The sequence below is a fragment of the Mesoplodon bidens genome (assembly GCF_964165515.1).
Source record: "Mesoplodon bidens genome assembly, chromosome: 12".
NCBI classification, from domain to species: domain Eukaryota; kingdom Metazoa; phylum Chordata; class Mammalia; order Artiodactyla; family Ziphiidae; genus Mesoplodon; species Mesoplodon bidens.
The window spans coordinates 66,830,772-66,858,643 of record NC_138168.1 but is presented as its reverse complement, the minus strand read 5'-3'; the positions used below and the strand labels follow the sequence as shown (position 1 = coordinate 66,858,643).

Sequence of the window (27,872 nt, the reverse complement as noted above, 5' to 3'; positions counted from 1 at the left end):
CCAGATCATCGCGCGAGACCAGCCACGCGACTTCCCAGAAAGCCTCAGGAAGCATCTTTTTAGCGGCCAGGGAGCCGGTTTAGGGCGGAGGGGTGGGCGGGGCCTGCCCATATATTTAGCAGCACCGGAGGCCACGCCCCAAATCGGAAGTGACGGAGAAGAGCTAGCGCGTCGAAGATACCTCTATGGTTTTCCTCCCGTGCTTGAGTCGGGAAATGGCCGCGGTGTAGTTACGAGGGAGATTAAGTCCCGGGAACCGTGCTTCGGCGTGTCAGGTAGGCCTTGCGTTGCATTCAAATCACTCAAAGGGCAGTGTATGTCGAGGAGGAATGAATATTGTTGAATCTTTTGTTGGTAGTGGCGGGTTGGCGGCGACAGGAGAACCCAGGAGATGTTGCGCCGTTATTTATGCGTTTCTCGGTCAGCTTCCCTCAGGTTTTCGAGGCACTACGGCCCGAAAAGGTGGGGGTGGGGTGAGCAGCGAGAACGGTGTGCGCGCGCGCGGCTCCGAGCCTGGCTCGATACCCCCAGACCGCGCGGCCTTCTCATGCGCTTGCGCAGATCTCTCTCTTCAACCCTTCCCCCATTTCCTCAGCCCGGACCTTTGCGCGCGCCTGACTGAACGCTCGCTTCGCGCACGCGCGCTTCCTCCTCCCTCCCTTCGCCGCCTACGGCCCCTGAGGCGGCCCGAGGTACAACTTGTGTTCGCCTCTCCTTCGCTGGAATCGCCACCTTTCTTCCCGGCCTTTGGGGCTTTGATAGGATCACTGACGTGCAGCGAAGTGCCTTGGGTAGGTTAGCTAACCCCTTTCCGCGTCGTTTGAACTTCTTTTCCCCGGCTTCACGCTCCCAGTCGGTTTACGCCTTATTTTGGTTACCTCACTTTGTCTTAGGATCCTGTTCCGCTCTTCAGACCCCGGCATCGCCTCCGGGGTTGCGGGAAAATTTTCTTCGGGGCTAATCTGATCGGGCCTCCCGGTAACTCTGCTTTGAAGCGAAAGTGCACTTTTGACTTGTAGGAGTTGGTGCCTAATCACGGTTTCCTAGTTTGGGCAGCGGGCCTTAGTCGATGGATCTAAGAACGGCCCCGCCACCCCCGGGCCTAAAGGGCAGTTGTGTAGTAGCCGCGAAGCCACGTCCTTTCTGCGAGAGTTTCAGCCCCTTGTACCTCGTTAGAAATGTTGCAGCCGTGGTTGGTACAGTTGGTGGTATACATGGAGGGGAGTGCTGAGTTGAGGTTAAGGACTTTGCCCTCATTTTAAGTCCGTAGTTGGCTTTATTTACTTTTAAGGTTTATCTCGTCAGAATCAAGCAGCAGTACTGGCAGCCACTTTTCGATATCAAAATTTTTTTTTATAAAGCATTTTGAATTGAAAAAACTGAGCCTAAAGTTGGAGACAGATATGACCAAAAATGATGTACAGAGATTAGCTGCTTCAGACTTGTATCTTTTTGCAGCAGCGCCTTTAAAATTTTTTTGGTATTAAAAAGCAAAACAATTTCTTATCTCTCAATGTGAATTTTCCTTCCGATTGGACTGTAGTTGAGAAGAAGGGTTGGGCTGCAGGTCAGACAATAAAGAACCTTTACATAGGAAAAACCGCTACCAGTATATTTGCATTATTATGTGATCCTAGCCAATTTAGGGTAGGTAATCGAATCGAAGGATTGTGTGTCTGAAATAACTCACTTTAGATGAACAACCTAAAGCCTGTTTACTGATGGCAGTTAACTTTTTTTTTTAAAATACCACACTTTCACTAATACATTGTGGTAAACATTGAAATCCCCCTTGATTCAGATAATTAAAATGGTGGCAAAGGAAATTTTTTAGATAGAGCTGATTCTTGACTTGGAACGACAATAGTATTTTAGTACTTGGAAATAGACCTGTAAAAACTTGTCACTTGGTAGGCTCAGGTCTAGTTGAGTTTATTGAATGACTTAATGTGGGCAGCTAGCTGTACTAGATTAGCTGTGTGAGTCACGACTTACAGAAACGAAGATAGTCTTTTCAGTTCTACATAGAGCTTTGGATTGGGAGTTTCCAGAAGCTACATTCAAAATCATTAGTTGACCACTAGCTGAATTCTCCTGTATAATTTACATGATTTATTAAAACAAGAAGTAGGTAAGGGAATCAGGAAGTCCAACTTTATCTCTGAGTAGTAAGTGTAAATGTTTAGGTTATAGTTGTAGGTTAGGAATTTGTTCATTTTTCAACTCCAGTTTCTTAAACAATGGTCATCAGTATTACGTCGGAGTCTTAAGTATTTAATGTTTTATTTGTCTCCAGGGCTGGAAAAAACCAATCTACAAACATTAATGTAGTAATAATACAGGCCTACATTTGTGTATTATTTTGGAATTTTCAAACAGTTTAATTTTACTTGATCCAGTACTTCTCCTTATACTAGGTGGAGGCCAAAAAAGGTAGAAAACTTTTTAGGGCTGCATGAACCAGGGATTGGCACACCCTGGTCTAGAATGAAGGTATTCTTTATTTTTCTCAGTTCTGTGCGCTTTTTTTTTTTTTTTTTTAAAGCAGGCTGACAAGGAGCTGGACAAAGAACTAAAAAATTTGCAGCTAAACCTATCATTTTTTAAAGCTTTTACTTGTGGAAATTTTCAAGCACAAAGTAGAGAGAATAGTGAAGTGTTATCTAGGTTAAATAATTACCAGCATTTACCAATTTTAATGTTATTTGTTTTTTTCTGTTTTAAAATTTTTATATTATATTGGCATATAGGTGGTTAACAGTGTTGTGTTTCAGGTGTACAGCAAACTGATTCAGTTATACATATATCCATTCTTCAAATTCATTTTTTCTGGAGGGTTTTAAAGCAAAATTACTTTTTTATAATGCTGGTTAATGCCATATCAAAAATATCAAACTTAAATATAGTAATCATTTGAAGCAAAATTAATAAACTGCAGTTAAGACTGTCACAGACCAGGTTTGCCAGTAATGATAGTTAACATTTGAATGCATACCATGTGCCAAACTTTAAGTTGCTTACATTTAGTAGTTCAGTTTGTTAATTTTAAACCTATGAGTAAGTATCGTAATTAACCTTATTTTATAAATGTGGAAACTGAAGCTGGAAGAGATTAAGGTAATTTGTCCAGTGTTGGACAGCTAGTTAATGGTCAAGCCAGAATTTTGAACCTAGTCAGTTGGAGTAAGAGTCATGGGATATTAATTTTAGGATTATTAAAGATGTGAATAGCAATAATTTGTTTACAAAAATCTGGAGCCCAAATTCCCTGAGTATGCTAAAATTAAGACGGCTCAAGTATGCTTGATAGGGTAACCTAAAGAATCTCTTCTGGAGGAGCTTCAACTTGTGTATTTTGTTGAGCCCAGTTGTCTTTGCTCTTTCCATCACTTGTGTTCTAGCTGATCATTATGTATTATTCCATAAACGATAAGCTCTGTTAAGATATTTAAGAACTTTATCTATTTTTGGACCTGCTGCATGGCTTGAGGGATCTCTGACCAGGGATTGAACTGGGCCACATTAGTGAAAGCCCATAATCCTAACCACTAGGCCACCAGGGAACTCTTTAAGAACTTTATTTAAAAAAATAAAGCCTGACTCATTCTCTTTTGTTCTTCACTGGTTGGTGAATCATTTGGATAAAGGTGCATGAAGCACTTTATTCTCTATCTCTTTTTACAGGGTGTTAGTAAGTGATCTTGTTTAGAATAGAGGGAAGATTGATTTGACATTTTGAATTATATATGTAGGTTATGGCCACATCAGCCACCTGTCAGGGTATCGGAGAGAGCACAGGAGATCTTGGTCAAATTCTGGATTAACTTTTTACAGTCTGTGACCATGGGCAGCCTAAAAGGGCAAACAAATCTCCTGTTTTTGCCCCCAAATTTACACTTCTTCCAGATACTTGAGCCCAAAACTTAGAATTCAGGAGCACCATTGATTTTTCATTTTCTTTTTTTTTCAATTCCCTGTGCTTCATACCACTAACAATCTGTGAGAAGTACTGTTGACTCTATGTACTTCCAAGCCAGATTCTGGATTTGCCTCTTTTTTCTTTCTTTATTGCTACCACTTTATCCAGGCAACCATTATATTGAACTTCAACCTTGTAGTTTGTCTCCCTGTTCTTCTTTCCAAGTTGTTCATGCTCTTCCCAGCAGCCATCTTAAATCATATGGTGTGACTTCCCTGATCAGACTTTCCAGGGCCTTCCCATTACAGTTAGAATAAAATCTAGACTCTTTATTCTGGCCTACTTACTAGATGCTATTTGATTTGCTCCTTTCCTGTCTCTCCTGTTTTATCTTATATCCTCTCCTTGATCACAGCGCCTCAACCTTCTTACTGGTCTTTTTGTCCTGAATTTGCTACGTTTGTGTCCTTTGCCTAGAATGCTTTTCTTTTCTTGGGTCTTTGCAATGCTTGTCTTTAGCTTAACTGTTACCTCTTTAAACACGGTTCAAGGACCCACCGTAGTAGTCCTGCTCTTCGCCTCTTGACATACCACTTTTTTGTTTTCTCTCTTCCCCTGGCTTTGAACATAAGCTCCAAGAAAGTAGGGAACTTAATGTCTCACTTAAAAGTGTTATATTTCCTACACTAGAATAGTTGTGCCTGGCTTGTGATAGGCACCTTTGTTGTAAATTCATATGAATTCTGAAAGCTTAAATTCATCTGAAAGATGGGGTTAAATATGTAGTTTATAAGATTATGAGGATTAAATCAGGTGATTTTATTTAAAGTCACCTAGCACAGTTCTGGGCACATGGTTGGTAGTTAAATTTGCTGTAATTTGTTGATTTCTGTTCCTCTTTAGTTGTTTTTGGGAGGGCAGGGACCTTTTACAGTTACGTCTCCCATAATATTTAGCACAGTGCTTTGTACATAGATTTCATTAAAAAAATGGAGCAGATTACAGTCTTTGTACTATCTTAAATATTACTAATATATTATTAAATGTTAAATATAATCTACATTATATATTATTAAGTATATTGTGTGATATTTTATATACGATCATTGAGTTCTTGGTATGGATATTTGAGAATATATTCATAGATTGTGAACAAGAATGTATATCTAATCTACGAGTCTAACAGCCTACAGCCCCTCCTTCCTCACTGCTATTTCTAGTGTATATTTTCTTGGAACTTCAGAAAATCATCACTTGGAGTAAAGAGAGATTTGGCAGTTGGTTCTTCTCTGGATATATAGAAATTAAAATTAGCCTTTTAGAATCGTTTGGGGGAAATGTTAGCTAAAATGAGCCTTGTATCACTTCCAGCAGTGAATCAGTAGTATTGGACTTCTAGGTCAGTATAAAGTTTCATAACAACGCACCAATTTAGATGATGAGAGTTTTCCTCTGCCCACTTGGGGGATTTGATATTTTTAAAACTAAACATGCAAGGACTTCAGAAATCTTTTTGTTTCTGTATCCCTGACCTTTTGTTTTTGCTAATTTTTATTTTGGTGTATTTCCCTTAATTGCTAAGTTCCTACTCCTCCTTCCTATCTGAAAGCTCAGATCTCTTAATCCCCTCAGCTGTAGGGCCATGGGTATTTAGGGGACATATTCTTGATTTACCAATTTAATTTTAATTTCTTCTACTTTGTATTTTCATTGTTATTACATTTTTCATTGGATTGATAACTTGGTAAGATTCACAGATTTTCATATTAATGTTTTTTTTTTCATTCAGGCTGGTTTATGAATTCCTTGAGTATAGGCATGTACAATGTTACATTTCTGCTCCCCTAGTGTTTTTTTGACTGTTCTTTGCACATAATTGATAACCACTGAATGTTATTCATTAGGCTAAGTTTTTCAGTAAATACTGAAACTGCTTAATAGTCTGTGCAGAATTTAAATTTATTTGCATAGGAATGGTAAATTAGGAAGAGCATTGGCTTCCAATAGATATTTGTTTCATCTACTGGCTGTTCTTTTATTGGAATATCTGTACATGTATCAAAATGCTTTTAAGCCCAAAATTAGAATTACTGTGATGGCTGTTACACGAATTTAAAAAACCAGCTTCAAATGAAACCACACTGTATGAAAGGAAGTGACCAGGAGAGAATAAGATAAATAGCAGAGCACTAAAATAAACTCATATTGTAGTTAAGTTACAAACTGTAGCGTTATGAATACTAACTATAGATACACGACATGTTTTGATATACCAAGATGGCCACTTATGCCAGCCACTTTGGAATTTTCTGATAGGATGACAGCATAGCTTCTGTTTTCTAAAGCCCAAATTGCTAAAATTAGAATTCAGGTGTTTGAATTAAAGATGCTTCAGTTTCATAATGCACTGCTGCGTTCTGATTGAAACAAAACAAGTTAAGTTCCTTTAAGCTTTTGTGGTTAAAAATTTCTTTCCTGAATCAGTTTCCCATTCCCTGAAATATTTAGTGCCTTTATTAAGAGTCTTTTATAGCAGTGTTGAGTGTGATGCCTTGTAAATAGTGGATTTTTAATTTACCATAATTCAAATTCATATTTTTTTTATCTTTGCTAGGAGTTTGAATTTAGAATTTAATTTCTCAGAACATTCTCTCCAGGAAGAATTTTACAGTATCTCAAAGACTTCAATTCACTTGACTGCTTGACCCGGCATAAAATCCAAGGTAAAAGTTACTTAAAAATAAAACAAGACAAAATAACTCTGCTTATTTAACTACTTTCCTTTATGCATGCAAGAGGAGTTCTGTAACTTAGCCTTTTTCCCCTTATGTGGGTGTTAAGGTAATTAAAGTTGATTGCTTATTATGTGCTAAGCATTGTATTAAGTGTATTACATGTATCAACTTGTTTAATCCTCACTACAATTCTGAGGAGAGTACTGTCTTTATGTATTTCCTAACTTACTTGGAATTAAGAGTCAGAAAAGACAAAGCTGGTATTTGTCTCTTTGAAGATAGATATGTTTTGTTTTAAAATAAATATTTGACACCCCTTGAATTTGTCATTTATGTGGTTTTTGGGTGAGGAAGTGTGCAGACATCATTGTCTCCTCTATAATTCAGCTCATCTTAGTACTTTCAAATACTATTTCATAATACTGAGCAAAGTCTAGGTAGGTCAAATAAGTGCCTTAAAACATTTTGGTGGTAGGAGAAATGGTTTAAATATATGGCAATTGCAGGCTATTAAGAAAGTTTAGTGGGTTGATTTTTATGGGAAAAATTACTTATTTTGTATAAGTTAGTGGAAATTTGGAAATAGTGTAGCAGGAATAAAGTTGGGAGACATATGTATATGTTTAACTTTGTGAAGAGTAGATCTTATAAATCATTTAGTCCTGTTAACTGATTTCTGTGAGGTCTGATTATTGTATTAGATACTAGGTGGTGTTTAGAAAAGTTAGAATACTAGTGCCCAAGGTCTCTTTTTCTTGTAGTTCCAAATTATCTCTTTCTTGCAGCAATCTCTTCAGTTTATTCATCTTTTATCCTTTTTCATCTTCTCACCAGAAGGCTACAGGGTGAACTAGGCATTGACACATAAGTCCATTTTTATTCTGCAGTCATGACTATTGAAAGCAGAGCCATGGCTCCAGCTGTTCAGACTTAGTGACCTTTATTCTACTAGGAGACTATCCATCACCATTCCAAGCAGTATTGTATACATGGAGTGGTCAATTTAGTCCCATTTCAAGGCCATAAAGCACTTATGATGGCAGTCGGGTAGGTTTATTCTATATTTTTTAGTATTACGCCACTTGTATTTTCTTTTTTTCAGGTTCGTTATCTGTAATACTCTGATGTTATTTATCTTTTTTACAGGAGAGGTAGGCATTTGTATTGGGCATGGAATAACATCTAACATGCTGCTGTAGTCTGATATTGCTCTTTCTGGCTTCTGCAGCTGCTGCCTTTTTGGATTGAGGCACGTAGGTGGGGCAGTCCATAGAAATCTTCTGTTGTGTCTTCACTATACAGTACCTGTCATGTAGGTGAAAATACAGTTTTAGTCAGGGATAATTGACTGTCTTAGTACTCATGAATAATGATGAGTAATATCCTTTGAGAAACTTACGTCTTGTAAATTCAATTTGTATCTGAAAATGAGTTAAATAATTGAAACTTCTTCACTTGTATTTTGATTTTAACCTTTTTCGCTCTCTCATTTGACTAGGAGAAAAGAAATGGGTCGCTCCAATTCTAGATCACACTCTTCAAGATCAAAGTCTAGATCACAGTCTAGTTCAAGATCAAGATCAAGATCACACTCAAGAAAGAAGAGATACAGGTGAATTACTGTGCTTTTAATTCCTTAAATAATGATAATAATCATATCAGCTAATACTTATGAAGTGCTTACACAGAGTGCTACATTCATTAACATGTTTTATTCTCAAAGAACCCTGTGAATGGATCTATTGTTATCCTTGTTTTAGAGTTAGTTCACTGGCGGTCTTGGAATGTATTTCCTGCAGATAAGTGGGAACTGCTGTAATGTTAATAGATGAATTGGATAATGTAAGAATTATTTGGCAGTAAGCAGTCTTTGCATACTGTTTCATAGTTTCTCATTTCTGACTCTGAGGTCTCAATAGGTTTATTGTTTAAAAATGATAAACTCTGGTTGTCTTTAAGTAGTAATACATACTTAACATAGAAGATAGAGACCACAAGTTGAAAATAAAAGTGACCATAATTTCATTACGAATTAATACTTGTTTATGATTTTCCTGTACTATTTTTCTAGGCCTAACTTTTTATTATGCATGCATTTAGCCAATGGTATTTCACTGGTGAATATTCTTCCATGGCATTACATTTTCTTTTAACACTATCACTTTAAGTGCCTGCATAAAGGTACTGTAATTTGTTAGTGTGTCCTATTGTTGGTTGTCAATTTTTTCCCGTTTTCTGTGCCTTCATTCCTAAGTCCTTTATTTTCTCAATATTTACCTTAGAATTGAGATTTTCTTCATTGAAAACAGTAAACTTTTACTTTTGTATAAATGAGGGCTTTTAAAAAATACATTTTTGGCTTTGATACTTTATTTACATGTTATATTCAACCAGAAGTATTTGGGATTGTAGGATGTAACAGTTTATTTTTCTTGCATTGATATTTATTTCATTTTTAGTTCTAGGTCTCGTTCCAGGACATATTCAAGATCTCGTAGTAGAGATCGCATGTATTCTAGAGATTATCGCCGAGATTACAGAAATAATAGAGGAATGAGACGACCTTATGGGTATAGAGGAAGGGGTAGAGGGTATTACCAAGGAGGAGGAGGTAGATATCACCGCGGTGGATATAGACCCGTTTGGAATAGAAGACACTCCAGGAGTCCTAGACGAGGTCGGTCACGGTCCAGGAGTCCAAAAAGAAGATCCGTGTCTTCTCAAAGATCCCGAAGCAGATCTCGCCGGTCATATAGATCATCTAGGTCTCCAAGATCATCCTCTTCTCGTTCCTCGTCCCCGTATAGCAAGTCTCCTGTTTCTAAAAGACGAGGGTCTCAGGAAAAACAAACCAAAAAAGCTGAAGGGGAGCCCCAAGAAGAGAGTCCTTTGAAAAATAAATCACAGGAGGAACCGAAAGATACATTTGAACATGACCCATCTGAATCTATTGATGAGTTTAATAAATCAGCCACATCTGGTGATATTTGGCCTGGCCTTTCGGCGTATGATAATAGTCCCAGATCACCCCATAGTCCTTCACCAATTGCTACACCACCTAGTCAGAGTTCATCTTGCTCTGATGCCCCCATGCTCAGTACAGTACACTCTGCAAAAAACACCCCCTCTCAGCATTCACATTCCATTCAGCATAGTCCTGAAAGGTCTGGGTCTGGTTCTGTTGGAAATGGGTCTAGTAGATACAGTCCTTCTCAGAATAGTCCAATTCATCACATCCCTTCACGAAGAAGCCCTGCAAAGACAATCACACCACAGAATGCTCCAAGAGATGAGGCTAGGGGACGTTCCTCATTTTATCCTGATGGTGGAGATCAGGAAACTGCAAAGACGGGAAAATTCTTAAAAAGGTAAGAACTAAGAGAATTTAGATTATAATATTAATACTTCTGTTCTTTGAATTCTTTTTGGATTTTAAGGCTAAAAATTGCATTGTGATGTGTATTTAGCTATTTTTACTCATGACTTCCTTCTTTATAAGATAATTCCAAGTTGTTTTTACTTGTATCTTGTTAACTTTGGAAGTGAAGTGTTCTAATAAATGCTTATGAAGCTAATTCATATTCCTCCTTCTCATTTTATCCATTTTTAGTCAGTCCAGGATTGAGAATATAAATGAGAAATTGAGTAGCATAAAGCATAACTAATGGTTAACATGTTGTAAAAACAGTAAAGACAATATAACTAATGGTTAACATGTTGTAAAAACAGATTAATTTTATCATTTATTTTGTTCCCTTCACCATTATAATGTGACCTACCTAAATAATGCAGTTATATTACATGTTCTTGTGTGGTATTATAAACAGTCCAGCTGCCAGTTTTTAATGAATCTGCCTGACTGTAGAAAAGATAATAAACGGTATTTCTTACTCAAGGAAATATTTCAAAGACATACTTGGTTTGAATTCTAATTTCAGGCATTGCTAAAGGTTACTAAAAAGCTTAATGAAAATGGGTTGCTAAGGTAGTGTGATTGACTTACAAATGAGGGAATACTGCAAGCATGCTGTTTATGGTTTAGTGCTGTACAATCTAAAATTAATTTTCTTATTGAACTGATACATAGTTTCTACTTAATATTGCCAGAAATCATCGTTTTCTACTGCAAAGTATATATGAACTATTTTGTGATCCAGATAGACTATTAAATATCTAATATTAATTCCCTTGAAGTCTGCTTTTTTGAACTCTTATTTATATTAGATAAGTGAAATAGTCTGAGATTTTGAGTATAATCATAAGTAGAATTCTAATAGATAAGTATATTGTTTATTAGTGGTTCTTAGCCTCAGAAATTAAGCTGTGTTGTATGTTCTAGGATCTCTGGAAATTTGGATTTGTTAGTGCAGAATTGTGGACTATAAATAGAACAGGTTTTTGAGAATGGCTTTACTTTTTTTAAACTTTAGGAAGTCTAATATGTAAGTTTATTTAAAAACTCAGTACATAAGCTGTATGGATGCTTTTAATGCTTTTTAAAAGTGGAATCTGAAAAAGCACTTTTCAGTAGGGTTTTTTCCTCTTATTACTGGTCCTGTGATATTGGAAGCACTATTAAGTATGCAAGTGATCTGCAATGAATGCAATCCAGAGTTACCATCCTCTTCTTTGCTTATTCACAGGTTCACAGATGAAGAGTCTAGAGTATTCCTGCTTGATAGGGGTAATACCAGGGATAAAGAGGCTCCAAAAGAGAAAGGATCAGAGAAAGGGAGGACAGAGGGAGAATGGGAAGATCAGGAAGCTCTAGACTACTTCAGTGATAAAGAGTCTGGAAAACAAAAGTTTAATGATTCAGAAGGGGATGACACAGAGGAGACAGAGGATTATAGACAGTTCAGGAAGTCAGTTCTTGCAGATCAGGGCAAAAATTTTGCTACTACATCTCACCGGAATACTGAGGAGGAAGGACCCAAGTACAAGTCCAAAGTTTCATTGAAAGGCAATAGAGAAAGTGATGGATTTAGAGAAGAAAAAAATTATAAACTTAAAGAGACTGGATATGTAGTGGAAAGGTCTAGCACTACAAAAGATAAGCACAAGGAAGACGACAAAAATTCTGAGAGAATAACAGTAAAGAAAGAAACTCAGTCACCTGAGCAGGTAAAGTCTGAAAAGCTCAAAGACCTCTTTGATTACAGTCCCCCTCTACACAAGAATCTGGATGCACGAGAAAAATCTACCTTCAGAGAGGAGAGCCCACTTAGGATCAAAATGATAGCCAGTGATTCTCATCGTCCCGAAGTCAAACTCAAAATGGCACCTGTTCCTCTTGATGATTCTAACAGGTAATCCACACTGATACCTAATAAATACTCTGTGGGTGGTTAGTTAATAATCCAGTTAATTATTTTCTGAATGTACTTCCATTTTCATATTCAAACCAATGGTATATTTTGTTTGTATGTGTCTGTTACCGATATGCTCCAGACCTGCTTCCTTGACTAAAGACAGGCTACTTGCTAGTACACTTGTCCATTCTGTCAAGAAGGAGCAAGAATTCCGATCCATCTTTGACCACATTAAGTTGCCACAGGCCAGCAAAAGCACTTCAGAGTCATTTATTCAACACATTGTGTCCTTGGTTCATCATGTTAAAGGTATGTTTAGTATGTTTCTTATCGAGAATTAAATTTCTCTTGCAAGTAAAAAAATGAACAGCTATGTGTAATGATTAATGCACCCCAGGGCTAGCAAGTATATGTAGACTATTAAATTTTTGGAAAAATGACACTACATGAAAGAGGTAACAGTCTGGTTAACATTAAGACCTATTTAATAAAGTGATTTTTAATATTTAATAAAGTGATTAAAATGCTAAATAGAATTAAAACATATCCTAAAAATCTGTATCATGATAAAACATGACGTAGATTTATACAATGCTAAAAGTCTTTTTGAAATGTACCGTCATACTGTATTTGAAGTGCAGGGTGCTTACAGATTATCTTTGATTGCATGCATGTGACTTGTATTAATGTACTCTTGGCATGGATTTATAACAAAGTGGGGCAGTATTGTTACTATTATTTATTAAGAATTTCTTTTTAACTTTTAAAGAAACTTGAAACCAGTGGGGGAAAACAGTGTTAATTTCCTGTGTTAATTTTGTATTAGTTAACTTGTTATAATATTTGGCTTTTTTATATGATAAATAAACCAGAAAAAACATTATTAGGATTTTTAAAGGGGAAAAAGTTGAAGAAATTTATAAGTATGTTGGATAAGTAGTGATTCTGTGAATAGTGACTGATTAGGATAATAATTATGACATTTCTTTGGGTCCTGGGGTTGATAAGGGTGTTCATTTCAACTGAGTAGTGATGTTCTATTTTCACTAGTATGTAGTTTTAGTTTCAAAGTTACTAATAATTTTCAAAGCTTTTAGCATGTGACTTTTTGGGCAAATAGATCTTGTTTTTATTATTTTGGTTTTGTGTTCGAAAGGCAGTTTACTTTGAAATAGTTTCTTACCCAGGAATCTCCATGGCTGTTGCTCTGAAAAGCCGTTTTCTGAAAAGTTTGTCTTTGGATGTGAGAACAACTCATAATAGCTGAAACTTGCCTTTAGCAAATTCTTTATGCATTTGATATTTCAAAACAGTGACTAGTTAATGAATTTCATTTTGACTGTAATTATTTAAACATAGTAACAAAAGAGTTTTGTTATTTGGCTATAACTAGGTTTGTGAACCAGTTTATGACCATATTACTGTGGTGCATAGAATATGAAACGTTAACATTTTTTCTTTTTTCACCTTTTTTTGACCTGTCTCCACATTTTACAATTTATTGGTGAATTTTGAGATCAGGTTTTGATAAAATTTTTCCTTTTTCGTTTTCCTTTTTTTTTTTTTTTTTTTTTTTTAAAGAACTGTAGTTATGTTTCATTATTCGTATTGTGCAACCGATCTGAACAGCTCTTACTTAGCATAGAGCTGAAAATGCCCAGTGATGTTTTCTTTTTCATTGTAACTAGGTCCTGGAATATGTTTTGAAATGGCAAATCCATGTTTCAAAGTAAAATAGCTGTTGAAAGATACAGGCAAAGTTGAATCTTCTGTCTTCCTGGCAAAAATGGCATAAAAACTGAGTTGCTAGCTCAAATTCCTGGGTTTCATGGAATTATGATTGAGGCACTACCCTTGTAGTGGCCGTTTCAAGTTTTAATGATTGGTTATGAGACATGTGCTGGATATTGGGCGGTAAGTTGACACAGATGTATGTTGACCTGTTAAGCAGATAGCTTGCTTCATAATGTAACATTTCATGACTTTATACGTCTTTCTATATTACATCTACAGCATATTTTGAAATGGTTTAAAAACTAATCAGTATTGCTATTACTAATTTTAAAGTTGTTAAAAAGAAAGACAAGACAGTAATATCAAATGTGCTGTCAGGTTTGCCAAGATGCCAGAGTTCTGGAGTAATCAGTGAGTGTTAATTGATTTAAAAAATATTTTTCCAATTGAAATGGCAGTATTCAGTTTTTTCTTAAATCCAGATTTTGTTGTCAACATAGTTCTTGCTGAAATACTTTGATTAGCTTACTAAAACTAGCTGTGTAGTTATCGTAGCATTTTTTGTTTTCTGCAAATGATTACTTGAAGTTAACTTCATTGGTTCATATTGGCAAGGCTTAAGGACATTCACATATTGTTCCTTTTTCTGTTTGAGGAAGTGTAGTGCATTATTGAAATGGAATTAGAGACTCAATTTAACATATTTATTGTTCTTGGACTTTATGCAATATTGACAGGGACCTGTGAGGAACTTTGCATCAGTTACCTGTTGAGGTACAAGAAGTTACAAGGGACAGGGTAGGAGTTCTTTGTAACCCTTGGTTCTCTTCTGCTAGGTTTCTTGAGTATTTTTATTTTCTTTTCACCTGCTACATGCCCTTCTGTCACAAATGAAAACCCCTCTTAAAGTAAAGATAACTAACTGGGCAGTGTTTCTCCTAAATCAACAGAGCAATACTTCAAATCAGCTCCAGTGACCCTAAACGAGAGGTTCACTTCGTATCAGAAAGCCACTGAAGAACATAGTGCCCGGCAAAAGAGCCCTGAGATACACAGGTAATGTATACTGGGCATGTAAAAATGTTGTTTTGATAGGAAGACACTGTTTAAACAAGTTTCTGTTGGAACTTTAGACAAGATATATGGAACTACATGGATGTCATGACACAAACGAACTTTGATTTTATAGCTTGAATAAATATATTTCCAATCTTGAAAAGTTTGTAATTTACTGTTTCTTCTTAATTTTCAGTTTTATTTGGTTTAAACTGGTTGTTAGAACTTAAAATACTAATTCTTATCACTTGCCAGTATGGAATTAAATAGTTACCACATTTGTATGTTGGGAGGGGGTTGGATGCCTAGAGTAAGTAACCCTTGAATTCCATTTACTTCCAGTAAGTTTGTAAAATTAAAATGCTTGGTGAAAGGTAGAATTGTTTTTCATGAAAAGATCGTGAATGTTGAAGTCAGACGGTTGGTTATGTTCCAGTCCTTGCTCTCTCACTTAATTGCGTTGTGATAAAAAAGGTATTTAACATTAGTTTTTCCTATCTACAAACAAGAATAGCAGTGCCTGTTTTGCAGGGTGGTGGTGACAATTAGTATTGATTATAAAGTATCTAATTCGGTGCTTAATACAAAGTAGGTATGGTTTTTTTTGGTGGTCACTGCTGAAGAGGCACTGAGAAGATGAAACTGACACTAGCTTGAAAAGGCAAGGAGAGGCACAGAATAAAACGAAAGATCTACTGAATCTGTAAAAATATTGGAGATACTTAAGAACAAATAATCCTATTTGTATATTCATTGATACACAGTGTATTATAATTGTATGATGATTAACACTTAAAATGATAATATCCAATTTAATCAAAACATGTTTTACTTTTTTTTGGTGGTTAAAGTAAGCTTGATATCTTAAAAGGTCAGGCTTCATTTATATATAAAAATTCGGTTGAAGCATTTTAATTCATTTTTAATATAATTTTTATTTCTTAATTATCTAGTAGGAATTAGATTAATAATCTTGCTGTGCTAAATTAGACAACTGGGAGAGAAACAACTGTCTAGTATTTCCTTTACAAAAATGGACAATTTTAGGAATTTGTGGAACCATAAAGTTAATGTGACTACAAATAGACTTTATTTTACATTAAGGAGAATTGACATCTCTCCAAGTGCCCTGAGGAAGCACACCCGTTTAGCAGGGGAAGAGAGAGTTTTTAAAGAAGAAAATCAAAAGGTATGTTTTGAATGGACCTTTTTTTTTTCCTCACTTTAACTTCAGCTTAATGATATTGTACTAATAAGCATAGTTTGTTTAGGCAAAATGTTTATGGATATCATCTGTAACTTGTAAATACATTATGTATATATTTATGGTAGTGTACATAGTGTATTTTCCTAGAAGAAATAAAGCTGACACTTGTACTATATATCTAAGTTAAACCAAGAATAATTTTTTAAAATGCTACTGAAAGGAAGAAACTAGTTCTAAGAAAAGGGTAAAGGATCAACGAGTAGACAAAGGAAAATTATAAAAGCAAAGATACAAATTATATTAGGGTTTCTGTTAGAGGTGAAATGGATGAGCCAGAATAAATATTCCTTGATTTATGTGTGCCTAAATTAATATCTCTAGGCTCTTCACAGAGAGAACAAGAAGTAATCTCCATGCTACTGGGCATTTTTGATCTGGACTAAGAAATAAGCATTCTAAGAACTGGTTTACAAATGAACATTTGGAACAAAAACTGTGTTACAGTTTTTGTGGATTGGGGGAAGAATGCTTTTAAACTTGAGAAAGGAGTCTGAATGACTGGAATTACTGGTGTTGGGGTCAGGGGACTCTGAGTATGGAATTCAGTCGTTAAGGGACTCTGATTAATTGATAATTTGGAATTGACATTTTCTAGGTAGATTATATGACAGTCCTTAAAAGTCTAGTTGCAGTGTGGAGCAAGGTTAAACGGGAGCGACTGTCTGTTGTAGTGAAAAGGCTAGGGAACTTGGAAGCGTATTGTTTGGTTCCAATTCTGGCTATCACCGAGTACTGTCTCTGTGATATGAGGAAAGTAATTAGCTTCTTGGACATTGGTTTTCTAATAGGAAGAGTGAGAATACATCTGTTTTGCAGAGTTGAATAATTGGGCTGTTATGAAAACATTGGCATTTTTATTACTAGAAGCTGTTATTAATGGTTGTATATAACCATTTTAATTAGGCATGCTATTAATTCATTAGATAAGAAATTTAGAGCTTAGGAAGAAAGTGGTTTCTTTGCATGGGGCACATTAATCTTGGAAAACCAGATTCTGAGAATTGAATGCTAATTTTGGCTTTTACTTTCAATACCTTGGGTTCAATATTGGTTAATTTTGTTTTGCCCACAATTTAGTCTATTCTTGTACTCTGACAGAGTGAGTATTTTCCTTCTCTCTTCGTTAACTCAGACTGATTTTTTTTAATTAGTTTCTGCTTTATAACAAAGTGAATCAGTTACACATACACATCTGTTCCCATATCCCTTCCCTTTTGCAACTCAGACTGATTTTGATCGAGAGGAGAGAAAATAGTGATAACTAATGGAAGGACAAGAGGATATGACATTGCTTTTTATCCTTTATCTTCCTGAGTGAACAATTAACATATATGTAGTACTATGTAGTTTATATATGTGTGTGTGTATGTATGTATGTGTATATATATGTGTGTGTGTGTATATATATATAGTTCGGCCTTTACAAAATACTTTCACTTATATTATCTTGTTACTTGTGGACTTGGTAATAATGTATTACTAGGTGAATAGGAAGGTTTTTGCTCTTGATTAGATTTTTCTTGTTACAGTGGGAGCAAATAGGTGAGTAGTTGGTATCATTTGGAGAGATATTTATAGTTTTATGAATGTTTATGAACATTATAGCTAGACTTCCCAGAGTAAGTACTTCTTATTGTTGAATACTAGCAAGGATGTCCACATTGCTTAGCATCTTACTGATGTATAATTTTTCTTCATTCCTAGATGCTTCTTTCCATCTTCCTAAATTATATAGTATTTGAAAAAGCAATGGAACAAGAAGGAGGTGGTGAATTGTGACCCAGTTAAACTAATGTCTGTTGCAATACCTGAATTGAGAAAGGGCAGTATATGGCCCAGATACTGAGTACAGGATTGGGAATAATATCTTTCTGGCTTTGTTTCTACCCTTGTTCAACCTCAGTTGGTTTCATTAATGATATTATGCTTGCATGTTATGGAAATTACAGAATACTTAACTTTTGAAGTGGTTTTTAGTGGGTTGGTCAACTTATATGGGAAGAGCTTGATGACAACGAGGCTTAAATAATGAGAACCATTACTTTAAGATCCATTTACTTTATAGGCAGATGGCTACACCCACAACTGAGTATAACCTCTATCATTGTTAAACTATATAAAAAACCATTTTGAAGGATGAGGGATGATAATGAGGATGTGCTGAGTGGAAAAATAATTACCATTTTACTGTATGAAAGTTTATTATGGATTGCTTTGAACAAAAACCTATGACATTTTCAAGATTATTACCTTTTAATAATTTTCCCAGTCCCATTATACCTGTGTACACAAATGTTTAGTGAAAACATCAACTACATTTTTAAACAAAAACTAAGTATGGAAGTAGTATGTTACTCATTCTTTTCTGATACTAAAATGCCAACTTAGAAACTGGCATAAAATTTGGTTGTGTGTGTATATATACACACACACACACACACACATACACATACATACATGCACATATATATGTATTTTTGTCCCTATAGTTTCCCTGAAATCTGTATTTTACATCTGTCTTTTATAGGGAGATAAAAAATTAAGGTGTGATTCTGCTGATCTTCGGCATGACATTGATCGTCGGAGAAAAGAAAGAAGTAAAGAACGGGGGGATTCCAAGGGCTCCAGGGAATCCAGTGGATCAAGAAAGCAGGAAAAAACTCCAAAAGATTACAAGGAGTACAAATCTTACAAAGATGACAGGTAATTGTTAAAACTGTCTGAGTTAGGTTTTAGCTTCTAATTAGCCTTTAATAATTGTCAGCTTAATTGCTTTCAATTTTGACTGTGTAATCGAATGTTTAAATTTAAACAATTAAAATTATTTGTTTTACAGCAAAAATATATTTGTCTTTTACACGGCTTATGGTGGATGAGGACAAAAACTTTGGAATAGCAAGCTAACACTGAAAAAAAAAATGACAAATTAATGTGTCCTATTATCCAGGCTACATCAGGAGGTTGGACTTCAATGCAGTGCATTTCTAGAAACAGTTTGTGTAAGAACTTTGGTTCGTTATGCTTGATTCCGCACTTTTTCAACTCATAACACCCAGAGTACAAGAATTTTAAACTGATGTCTAGTGGTTTAACATGGGAGAGATGGGGGGGAGGAAGGACTAGTTTTTTTGAAATAGCAATGTGTATTAGCCTTTCAAAGTAATGTTTCCATGGATACTGTTAGAAGTGGTAAGAGTTACCTCAGGTATGACCTTTTCGGGTGTTGCGTTAGAATCCTGTCAAATTGATCATCATAGAGTCAAATAAATAATAGGAATACTAAGAAGTATTATAGATAATTGTTTTCCTTGCTATTCATTAGGTAAATGGTGGATTTTACTTGTGTTTTTTAATTTATGACTGGTATTTGTAATGTCATATGCTTTTTATTTCAATAACGGAGTTATGGCCTAAACGATATCAACTGTTCTCACCCAGGGTGTACAAACTGCATTCATTTTGAAACATGGCCTTAAGACCATTCTTACTTTTTCCTACTCTTCTCTTCCTTTCCTTAAAATAAAAATAAGTTAAAAATATTGAAGAACTGAACCTTATTCTTGAAGTTGCCAGACTGCTAGTTTCTAACTGGCATGTCATACCATGTTTTTCAGTAGTGATGTAAAACGAATATTGAAGGAGAATGGAAACAGACTATGTCAGAGTTTAACACCCAATCATTTTAGTTGCATAATAATTTTAATAGGGGATAGTTTTTTTGACTTGAAAAATATCCCTCTTATTATAAGATTCAACAGGGTCTTTTTATTTTTTTAAAAAATAGCACACATTTTTTGTTTGCTTTATTTTGCAGTAAACATAAAAGTAGAGAGCAAGATCATTCTCGATCTTCATCCTCTTCAGCATCACCTTCTTCTCCCAGTTCTCGAGAAGAAAAGGAGAGTAAGAAGGAAAGAGAAGAAGAATTTAAAACTCACCATGAACTGAAAGAATACTCAGGCTTTGGAGGAGTTAGCCGACCACGAGGAACCTTTGTAAGTAATAAAATTATCTTTGATCATTTGGTAGAACTTTACCTAAGAGTACTATACATAAGGAAAGTAAAATATGTTTTAGACATTGTCTGTTGTGTGAGTCATTACTCCTATAGGCTTGAAAAATAAAATGGTTTTTGATATATCGTCATTAAGAAATGCCATTTAGGGGGAGTGAGGAAGGGCTGGAGCTGGGATGATGCTTTCTTTGTATATAAAGTAAAAAGTAAATGTTTTTGCCTGATTTAAAAAAAATAAAATGCCATTTTGAGATTTAGAAGCATCTGTAAAATGCCATTTTGAGATTTAGAAGCATCTGTATAAACTAGATAACTTTCCTTAACATTGGAATCAGTAACTGTACATAGTGCTTAGAGACCCAAGAGTCAAGCAAAGTTAATGATTGAGATCCATTTCTTTAATCACTTAGTTCTTGAAAAAAATGTCTTGAAACAAACAAAAAAAATCCATATGTTCATCTCTTTATTGACAACTATTTTCATTTTTGCCTATTTTCTTCAAGTTCTTGTTTATCCGTGTATCAAATCTTTTTATTCTACATAGCATATGCATTATTCCCATGTTTCCATAAATTTGTTACAATTGTTAATTTAATGACTTCATAGTAGTGCATCTTCTTGACTCTTTAATTTCTAGATTCAGATTCCTACCTTGAGCAGGTATCCAGTTGGTTATTAGTGGGGTTCACTAATTAGATCATTTGGGAAAGAGAAGAGCTTTGCCTGTATGGTGATAGGTGTAGTTGAACACTTGGGATGTTAGTGTTAGGAATTAGACAACTCTTGGCTAGTAGAAGGGAAACAAACCAACTTGATTATTTAAAAATTTTAGTTCAGGCCTTGAAAGTGCAGTATTCTGACTGCACTGTCAACTAATTAGGTTGACTGCATTTCCTCTTAACCTACTCAGCTTTCAGTAGGCAGAATTTTTTGCCTCCTTACTGGCCTCAGTGGCCATGAAGTTGAGATTTAGGAAAGAAATTAGGGAATGTTTTTTGTTACTGCAGTAAAATTAGAGTTTGCATGTAACTTAATACCTCTTGATTTCATTACTAAACGACTTTGTTAATGTTAATCAGTTTCGAATTAGAGGCAGAGGAAGAGCCAGAGGAGTTTTTGCTGGGACAAATACTGGTCCAAACAACTCAAATACTACTTTTCAAAAGAGACCGAAGGAAGAGGAATGGGATCCAGAATATACCCCAAAGAGCAAGAAGTACTTCTTGGTGGGTGTTAGAAATCTCTGTTTATTTGGTTTGCATTAATTTTCAAAGCATACTGGGTGAATACATTTTGAGTACAGGTATCCACTACTATGAGAAGATTTTACCATCATATAGGAAACTTTTAAAATAAATCATTACCCAGATGATTTTGAAGTTTTGAAAATGTGGGTCCCTTTAGTCCTGTTTATACTTTATTGATATCACCTATGGGCTGATCAGGGTAAAGTAAAAATATACCTGATTTGATAGCCACATTCAGAGGAGAACAGTAACTTATTTCGTATCTGTCTATAAGACGGTAAAAGTTGTAGAAGCTTCTAATTAAGATTTACTTTTCATCATCGCAGCTATTTGTTTAATTGAAAGACAAGAAGAATTCTTTCACAGTACATGTAATTAAGGTTCTCAGGAGGCTGTTAACTTTTATTGGAGTAATAGGAAGATGAAAAATTACATTATGGAAAAGTTGCTAGATACACATTAATTTAGTGCTTCCTTGTGATGCTCTTCTCTCTGAAGTAGTTTTATAAGGGATGAAGCCAGAGGAGGTGGGTCCTAAAAGATTCTCTAGGTAATGATGGAAATTTTCTGCACTTTGGCATGGGAGAAGAGGGTCTTTTCCTGTATTATAGAAACTTGAGAAAATACCAAAAACTATTACCAGAATACTCATTTTTGTCATAGCTTCTCAGGGAAGTCATGTTTTAGAGACTATTTCTGAAGACTAACTGTTTTGTCGAAGCAAGGAGGAAAATAGTACTGGATTATATAGAAATGTATCTTTCATTTGGCTTTTTATGAATATATTTGAATAAACCTGAATGTCCATGCCGTCAGCTAAATTAGAGTTATAGAGCTGTATTCTGAAGTAGATCTATATTTTGTTTGAAGAATGGGCATTGTAGCTGTTTCAAAAGTTAATTTCCATTTGCCTCTGTTTGGGGTACTTTAATGACCAAGAGTCTGAAAAAGTTAAGCATAATGTTTACACAGCATATGCTCATGTGAGGAGAAATTTATGCTTGAGTTGACAGTCTGGAAAGTGAAAGGCATTTTATTCCATTACAGAAAAGTTTAAAAGACCTATCTCCTTTTCGATTTAAGAATTTATGAATAGACTGCTGTTTATGCTGTAGATGGAAAGATAAATATGATTTCAGTTCTTGGCTTACGAGACCTAGTAATGGAGAACATTCTGAATACGTATGGTGGATTATTGCAAAGGAGATACTGATTAGGAGAGACTTCGTAGATGATTTTGGATTGAATCTTGAGCTTAAAAGATGAGCAGGTGTACTGTAAGGAAGCAGGAGTGAAACATCCTTAAATAGAGAACTCCAATACTCAGATGGCTAGATGATTGGTGTAAGTTTGGGAAAATTAAGAAAAAGCGGGAGCCAAATTTTGGAAGGCCATAATACTTTAATAAATTTGGATGTTAATTAAGCAGAGTTTGGAAAATCATGGTTGTGACAAACAGATCTGGGAAATAATTGTTTGAACTAAGGGGCTATAGGTTTGAGAAAAGTTTAAAGAACATTTATGAAGGCTTATTCAGGGAGCCACTAGTTGGGTGTTGGTAGTGAGAAGATGGAATCTCTCAAAGATAGGGAATAAAGGGGAAAGCAGCTAATTTGAGGTGAAGAGTAAGTTCTGTTATTGAAGTGCTGGGCAGAAATTAAATGGAAATGTGCAATAGGCAGTTGCTCATGCAGATGGAGAGAGAAGAAAGTCTAGAAGCCATCATGCAGTCACAAAGCCACAGTAAGATCATCCAGTCAGAAGAGATTAAAAGGCCAACCTTGCAAAGGTGCAGTGAGGAGTGAGTGATTGTAAAAATGCCAGACAAATAGAGCAAATGTGAAAGGACAAAAAGTTAACAGGGAAATGAGAGGTGAACAAGTAGATAGTAATTGCTTAGCACCCTTAAACATTTTACGAATATTTAATTTAGGCCAGACCTTCATTTTTCTATGGTGTTCTTTCAGTCTCCAGTATCATAGTTTTTAATCTTAAATTGGGACATAATTATTTTTTATTGTCATATAGCTAGGTGTCAGTTATACTAATTAAGAAGAGTGTTATTTAACATTTTATATGTTGCTTTTCTGGGTTGTGTCTTAAAACCTCCATTTTTATATAAATATAGACATAAACGTGCATTTGTCACAGACTAATGCTCACTAGAAGTTAACACATCACATTTTTTCTTATAAATCAGTTTCCAAAATTAACTATTTTTGTTCTTAGTTAATGAGCTATTGGAATGACAACTCTGGTTTTTACCTGGGAATTTAAATTTAAAATATTTTGCGTAGTCTGAATAGGTCTGACTTTTCAGACAGCTAGTGTTGAGAATAGAAGTATTTTAAAAAATTTGAGACCAAATGAAGTTGAAAATTACAGATTCCCCTAGGTTTTGACAAACATGGAAATTTTGTCTAGAGTAATGAAACATTTAACACTTAGAAAAAATAATGGATAGCATTTATTGAGCATATACTATGGTAGGCACCATTCTAAGTATTTTACATATATGAATTTATTTTCATGCTTATGAAGTCCTTTTGAGGTAGGACCATTATTCCACTTGTATAGATGAAAAACGCAGAGGTACAGAGGTTGAGCAGCTTGACCCAAGGGTACATGGCCAGTAGGAGTGGGGTCAGGATTTGAACCCATGCCTTGGGCTCCAAAAGGTTCTTAAAGCTCGTTTCATTTTTCCTCTAGTACTGAGCAATAGTAACATTTGTTGCATTCTTAATCTGAAATTTTCCTTCTCAGAAGTTTGATTTATGCAAAGATAAGGTGCTGTTTTCAATAATAAGTATTCCAGGAAAGATAATAGTCTTTAGAACCTGAAATTCTCTGGAGAGGTGAGAGTATGTGAAGAGTTGGAGCAAGTGGGAAAGTACTAAAATGGGCAAGTTCTCCATGTTGAGTTGATGTCATCTGAGGAAGAGGAGATCTCTTGTGGGAAAGGACGTTTGGGTTGGCGCTTTAATAAATTCACTCTTTGAAACTTGATCATTCTATACAGAAGAGATCAGAGGATTCAGAAGGTCTTGGTTCTAGTATGGCCTCCTTTGTTAACATATTGTTGGCTGTGTATTATAAATATCTAACATCCTCTTTGTCATCTATGAAGTAATTAATTTTAATTAGTCTGTAATAAGACTAAAATCTTGGATGTAAGAATTTGAGGATTAAGAGTTAGTATGCTTAGGGACTTCCCTGGCGGTCCAGTGGTTAGGACTCCGTGGTTTTACTGCAGGGGGCATGGGTTCAATCCCTGGTCAGGAAACTAAGATCTCGCATGCCTCTTGGTGCAGCGAAAAGAAAAATTAAAAAGTTAGTGTGCTTAGCATCAAAATGTCACTTAGGTAGCTGCCGGGATACCCTCTGAAAAACACAGTGTGATCTTGGAGCTTTTGTTTTCTTTAATTTCAGATGATTGTATATTTAAAAGTAATGGCTAGTTTAACTGTAGTGTGTGGCTTTGCCACTGCTTTTTCTGTTTCAGCTCTTAGCTACCTCATACGGTAACTATTTACTGTCACCAAGATACCTAGAAAACGTATTCTGTGAATGATGGGCATAAGGGGCAGTGGAAAAGATTGACTCTGTGGCCTTGGGCAAGTTACTCAATTTCTCTGTGCCTCAATTTCTTTATATCTAAAATGGGGTTAGTAACAGTATTTTACAGGGTTGTTGTGAGAATTAGATGAGTAATAAGCACCATATAAACATTATCATATCACCACCATTGATTGCTTGCTTGTCAAGGCACTGGGCCGGGCACTTTGTAACAGATAGTCTGTGTTCCTTCAAGGCTGTCTCTGGTTTTTTTAAATGAGGAAGTAAAGTCACACAGTTTCTGTTAAGATTTACACCCATGCCTCTGGCTTCAATGGCTGTTTGCTTCTTCTTACAAATCCATGGAATACTGTGTAAACACCACAAACAAGAAAGCATAAAGGCCATGTAGAGTTAGTTGTGTTAATACCAAAAGGGAGCCTGAAATTATGTAATTGTGTGTGCATATTATTTTGAGAGGCAGACTATTTTAAAATAGTTTATTTTGGGTTTACAACTGAACTTTCTGACATAATGAAATTTACACTTTTGATAGTTCCTAAGTTCATTCTTTGAGTCATGCACACCTCTGCCTAGTCATCTTTTATTGGTTTGACAAAGCTAGATTATTAGAAGGTAAGGGCTTTTTCATATAGTCTGTTAATTACATGTGTGAACTTTTCAAGTGATTCAGGAGGGTGATCTGTATTACATGAACATGCACAAAGGCGGTACATTGCATGTTTTGAAATGTGTTCATGTTATGTATTTGAAAAGTTTTAGTGACTTTTGGACAGTTGATCAATATCAGTATTCCATAAGTTGTACTTATGTATGTAGATTGTACTTGTGTAGAGTGTATGCAACATTGTTTGCATTATGCCTGTTGTCTCATAAAGGGGTGTCACTCCCATTTTTGTAGGTAGGAACTTAAAAGTAAGTTTGAGATGGGCAGCAGTTAAATTACATTACAGGAGAACTTTGGCTTTTTGTTTTGTACTTTGGGATGTAATACTCTTCTGCTTATCGACAAAGTCAAGTACTTTTCAATTTTGCAGATGTTTTGATTAAAGGAACAATTTGTAACTTGGGGAACATCTGTTTTTGGATGCAGCTAATGAAAAATTAAGGTTGGGCTGTAATAACTGCACTATTTTAGGTTAGTGAAGAAGAAAGAAGTTGAGATATTACTCTAGGGACCATGCCATCATGATTTGGCTTGTGAAATTTCCTTGCCAAGAAGACTGATGTGTAATACACATTGATTTAGATTTAAATCTCAGTAGGATTTTTAAAATCTGTTGCTATATGTAAACTATAATTATCACCTGTTTTATTTAGTAAATTATTGATAATGTAATGATATTTTTATGCTTTGCATATTTATGACTGAGGTAATTTTTTTGGGAAAAATATCGGTTATTTTATCATTTATACACAGTATATTAATAAGTGGACTTAGACTGAAATAAAAACAGAAAGCAAAAAAGTAAAAATTTTGAAAATTGGCAGTGATTTAGCAGTTGAGATTGTCCAAAAATATTGGGCAGCTCTCAAATGCTTGGGTTACGAAGCAATAGGATGTAACTGTTTGCTTTCATGATGGAGTATGTTTTTGTTGAAAAATTCAGTTTTATTGGTTTTGTTCTGTGTTTTGGAACAGCACCAATCTCATTTACCTAATCTTCAGACAATTTATACCATGACTTATGATTGGGGATATAATCATCTTTACAAGAAAAACGTTTCATTGATGACTGTTTTTAACCTTTCTGTAGCATGATGACAGAGATGATGGTGTGGATTATTGGGCCAAAAGAGGAAGAGGTCGTGGTACTTTTCAACGTGGCAGAGGGCGCTTTAACTTCAAAAAATCAGGTAGCAGTCCAAAATGGACTCATGACAAATATCAAGGGGACGGGATTGTTGAAGATGAAGAAGAGACCATGGAAAATAATGAAGAAAAGAAGGACAGACGCAAAGAAGAAAAGGTAGAAATTTCCAACTTGTTAGTGATTCTTACATTTTCTTATGTATGGGTTTGTTGGGCCAGTTAGTTAATTATTTAATTTTTAGGAACAATGATTATTTTGGATCATTTTCACTCTTCATATCTTTGCTAATCTTTCTCTCTCTCTCTCTCTCTCTTTTTTTTTTTAGGAATAGTAAATCTGAAGTGAGATTGCAACAGAGAACGGAACTTGCACCCACCATTTTTTTACATGATTTTTGTTTTCAAATAAGAATGTAAGCATTTTACTTAAATTTTACTGTTTGCAAGTAGTAGTCTAGAGAAATTTTGTTTTAAGTCTTCAAATATCCTGAAAAATAGTAGACTGTATGTTGAAAATTGTACTGAAATAAAGTAGAAAATTGTTACGTACCATATTTGTAACTATCAACTTTTAAAAAAAATACTTTTACTGTTTTTGTTACATGCATTGTAATTCTGCTTTGTCTATAAGATATGGTCAAGTACAGCTCTGTGAAAGTTCTGATTCTCTTCCCTCCCTGTTTGTTAATGTTTATTCTGAAGTAAACGTTAGCTCTACATACAAATCCCTGAATAGCAGTTGTTTATAGAAACCACACTAACTATTTTAACTGTATACATCTGTTTAACATTCTCCTTAATTCAAACACACTACATTGTAGGGTGACTAATTTTTGAAGTGTACCATGGAAAAAGTTGTTATTTTGGTAAACTAAGTTAGTTTAACACCTCAGCAAATGTTTAAGAAGGAAAAAGAAACTTTGCCAATAGTGAAAAAAGTACAAGCTGTTAAAAGTTAGATTGAAAAGTATGAGATTTTTTTTTTTTAACTGAAAACAAGCAGTGGCCTATATACAAACCATTCTTAGAAGCCTTTACTATTTGAGTTCAAAAATTCAATATTCTCTTTCTATTCTTCTTTGAAAGTTTGAGTCATGGTCTTAGATATCAGCTATTGTTTGAGAAAGGAAACTGGTTTGCAATAGTACAAATATAAACTCCCTTTCTACCGAACGTCTTAGACTTAAAAAAAAAAACA

The 27,872-nt window shown here is 35.1% G+C and overlaps 1 protein-coding gene across 3 annotated transcripts; it reads left to right on the top strand.

Moving 5' to 3' along the window:
• Positions 1-133: 133 nt before the first annotated feature.
• On the top strand, positions 134-27,872 carry BCLAF1 (BCL2 associated transcription factor 1). Of its 3 annotated transcripts, XM_081250542.1 has the most exons (13): positions 134-275; positions 6,534-6,642; positions 8,153-8,266; positions 9,114-10,022; positions 11,298-11,963; positions 12,106-12,275; positions 14,651-14,756; positions 15,861-15,945; positions 18,551-18,726; positions 19,838-20,018; positions 21,118-21,264; positions 26,619-26,831; positions 27,001-27,872. In XM_081250542.1, the coding sequence occupies exons 3-13, from the start codon at positions 8,163-8,165 to the stop codon at positions 27,004-27,006; spliced, it is 2,763 nt and encodes a 920-aa protein (XP_081106668.1). In that variant the 5' UTR covers positions 134-275; positions 6,534-6,642; positions 8,153-8,162; the 3' UTR covers positions 27,007-27,872. The 3 variants fall into 3 exon arrangements, 2 of the variants coding, with proteins under 2 accessions (XP_081106668.1, XP_081106669.1); XM_081250543.1 differs by lacking the exon at positions 21,118-21,264; XR_014017170.1 differs by lacking the exons at positions 21,118-21,264; positions 26,619-26,831; positions 27,001-27,872 and adding an exon at positions 18,860-19,022 and having other exon boundaries at positions 19,838-19,955.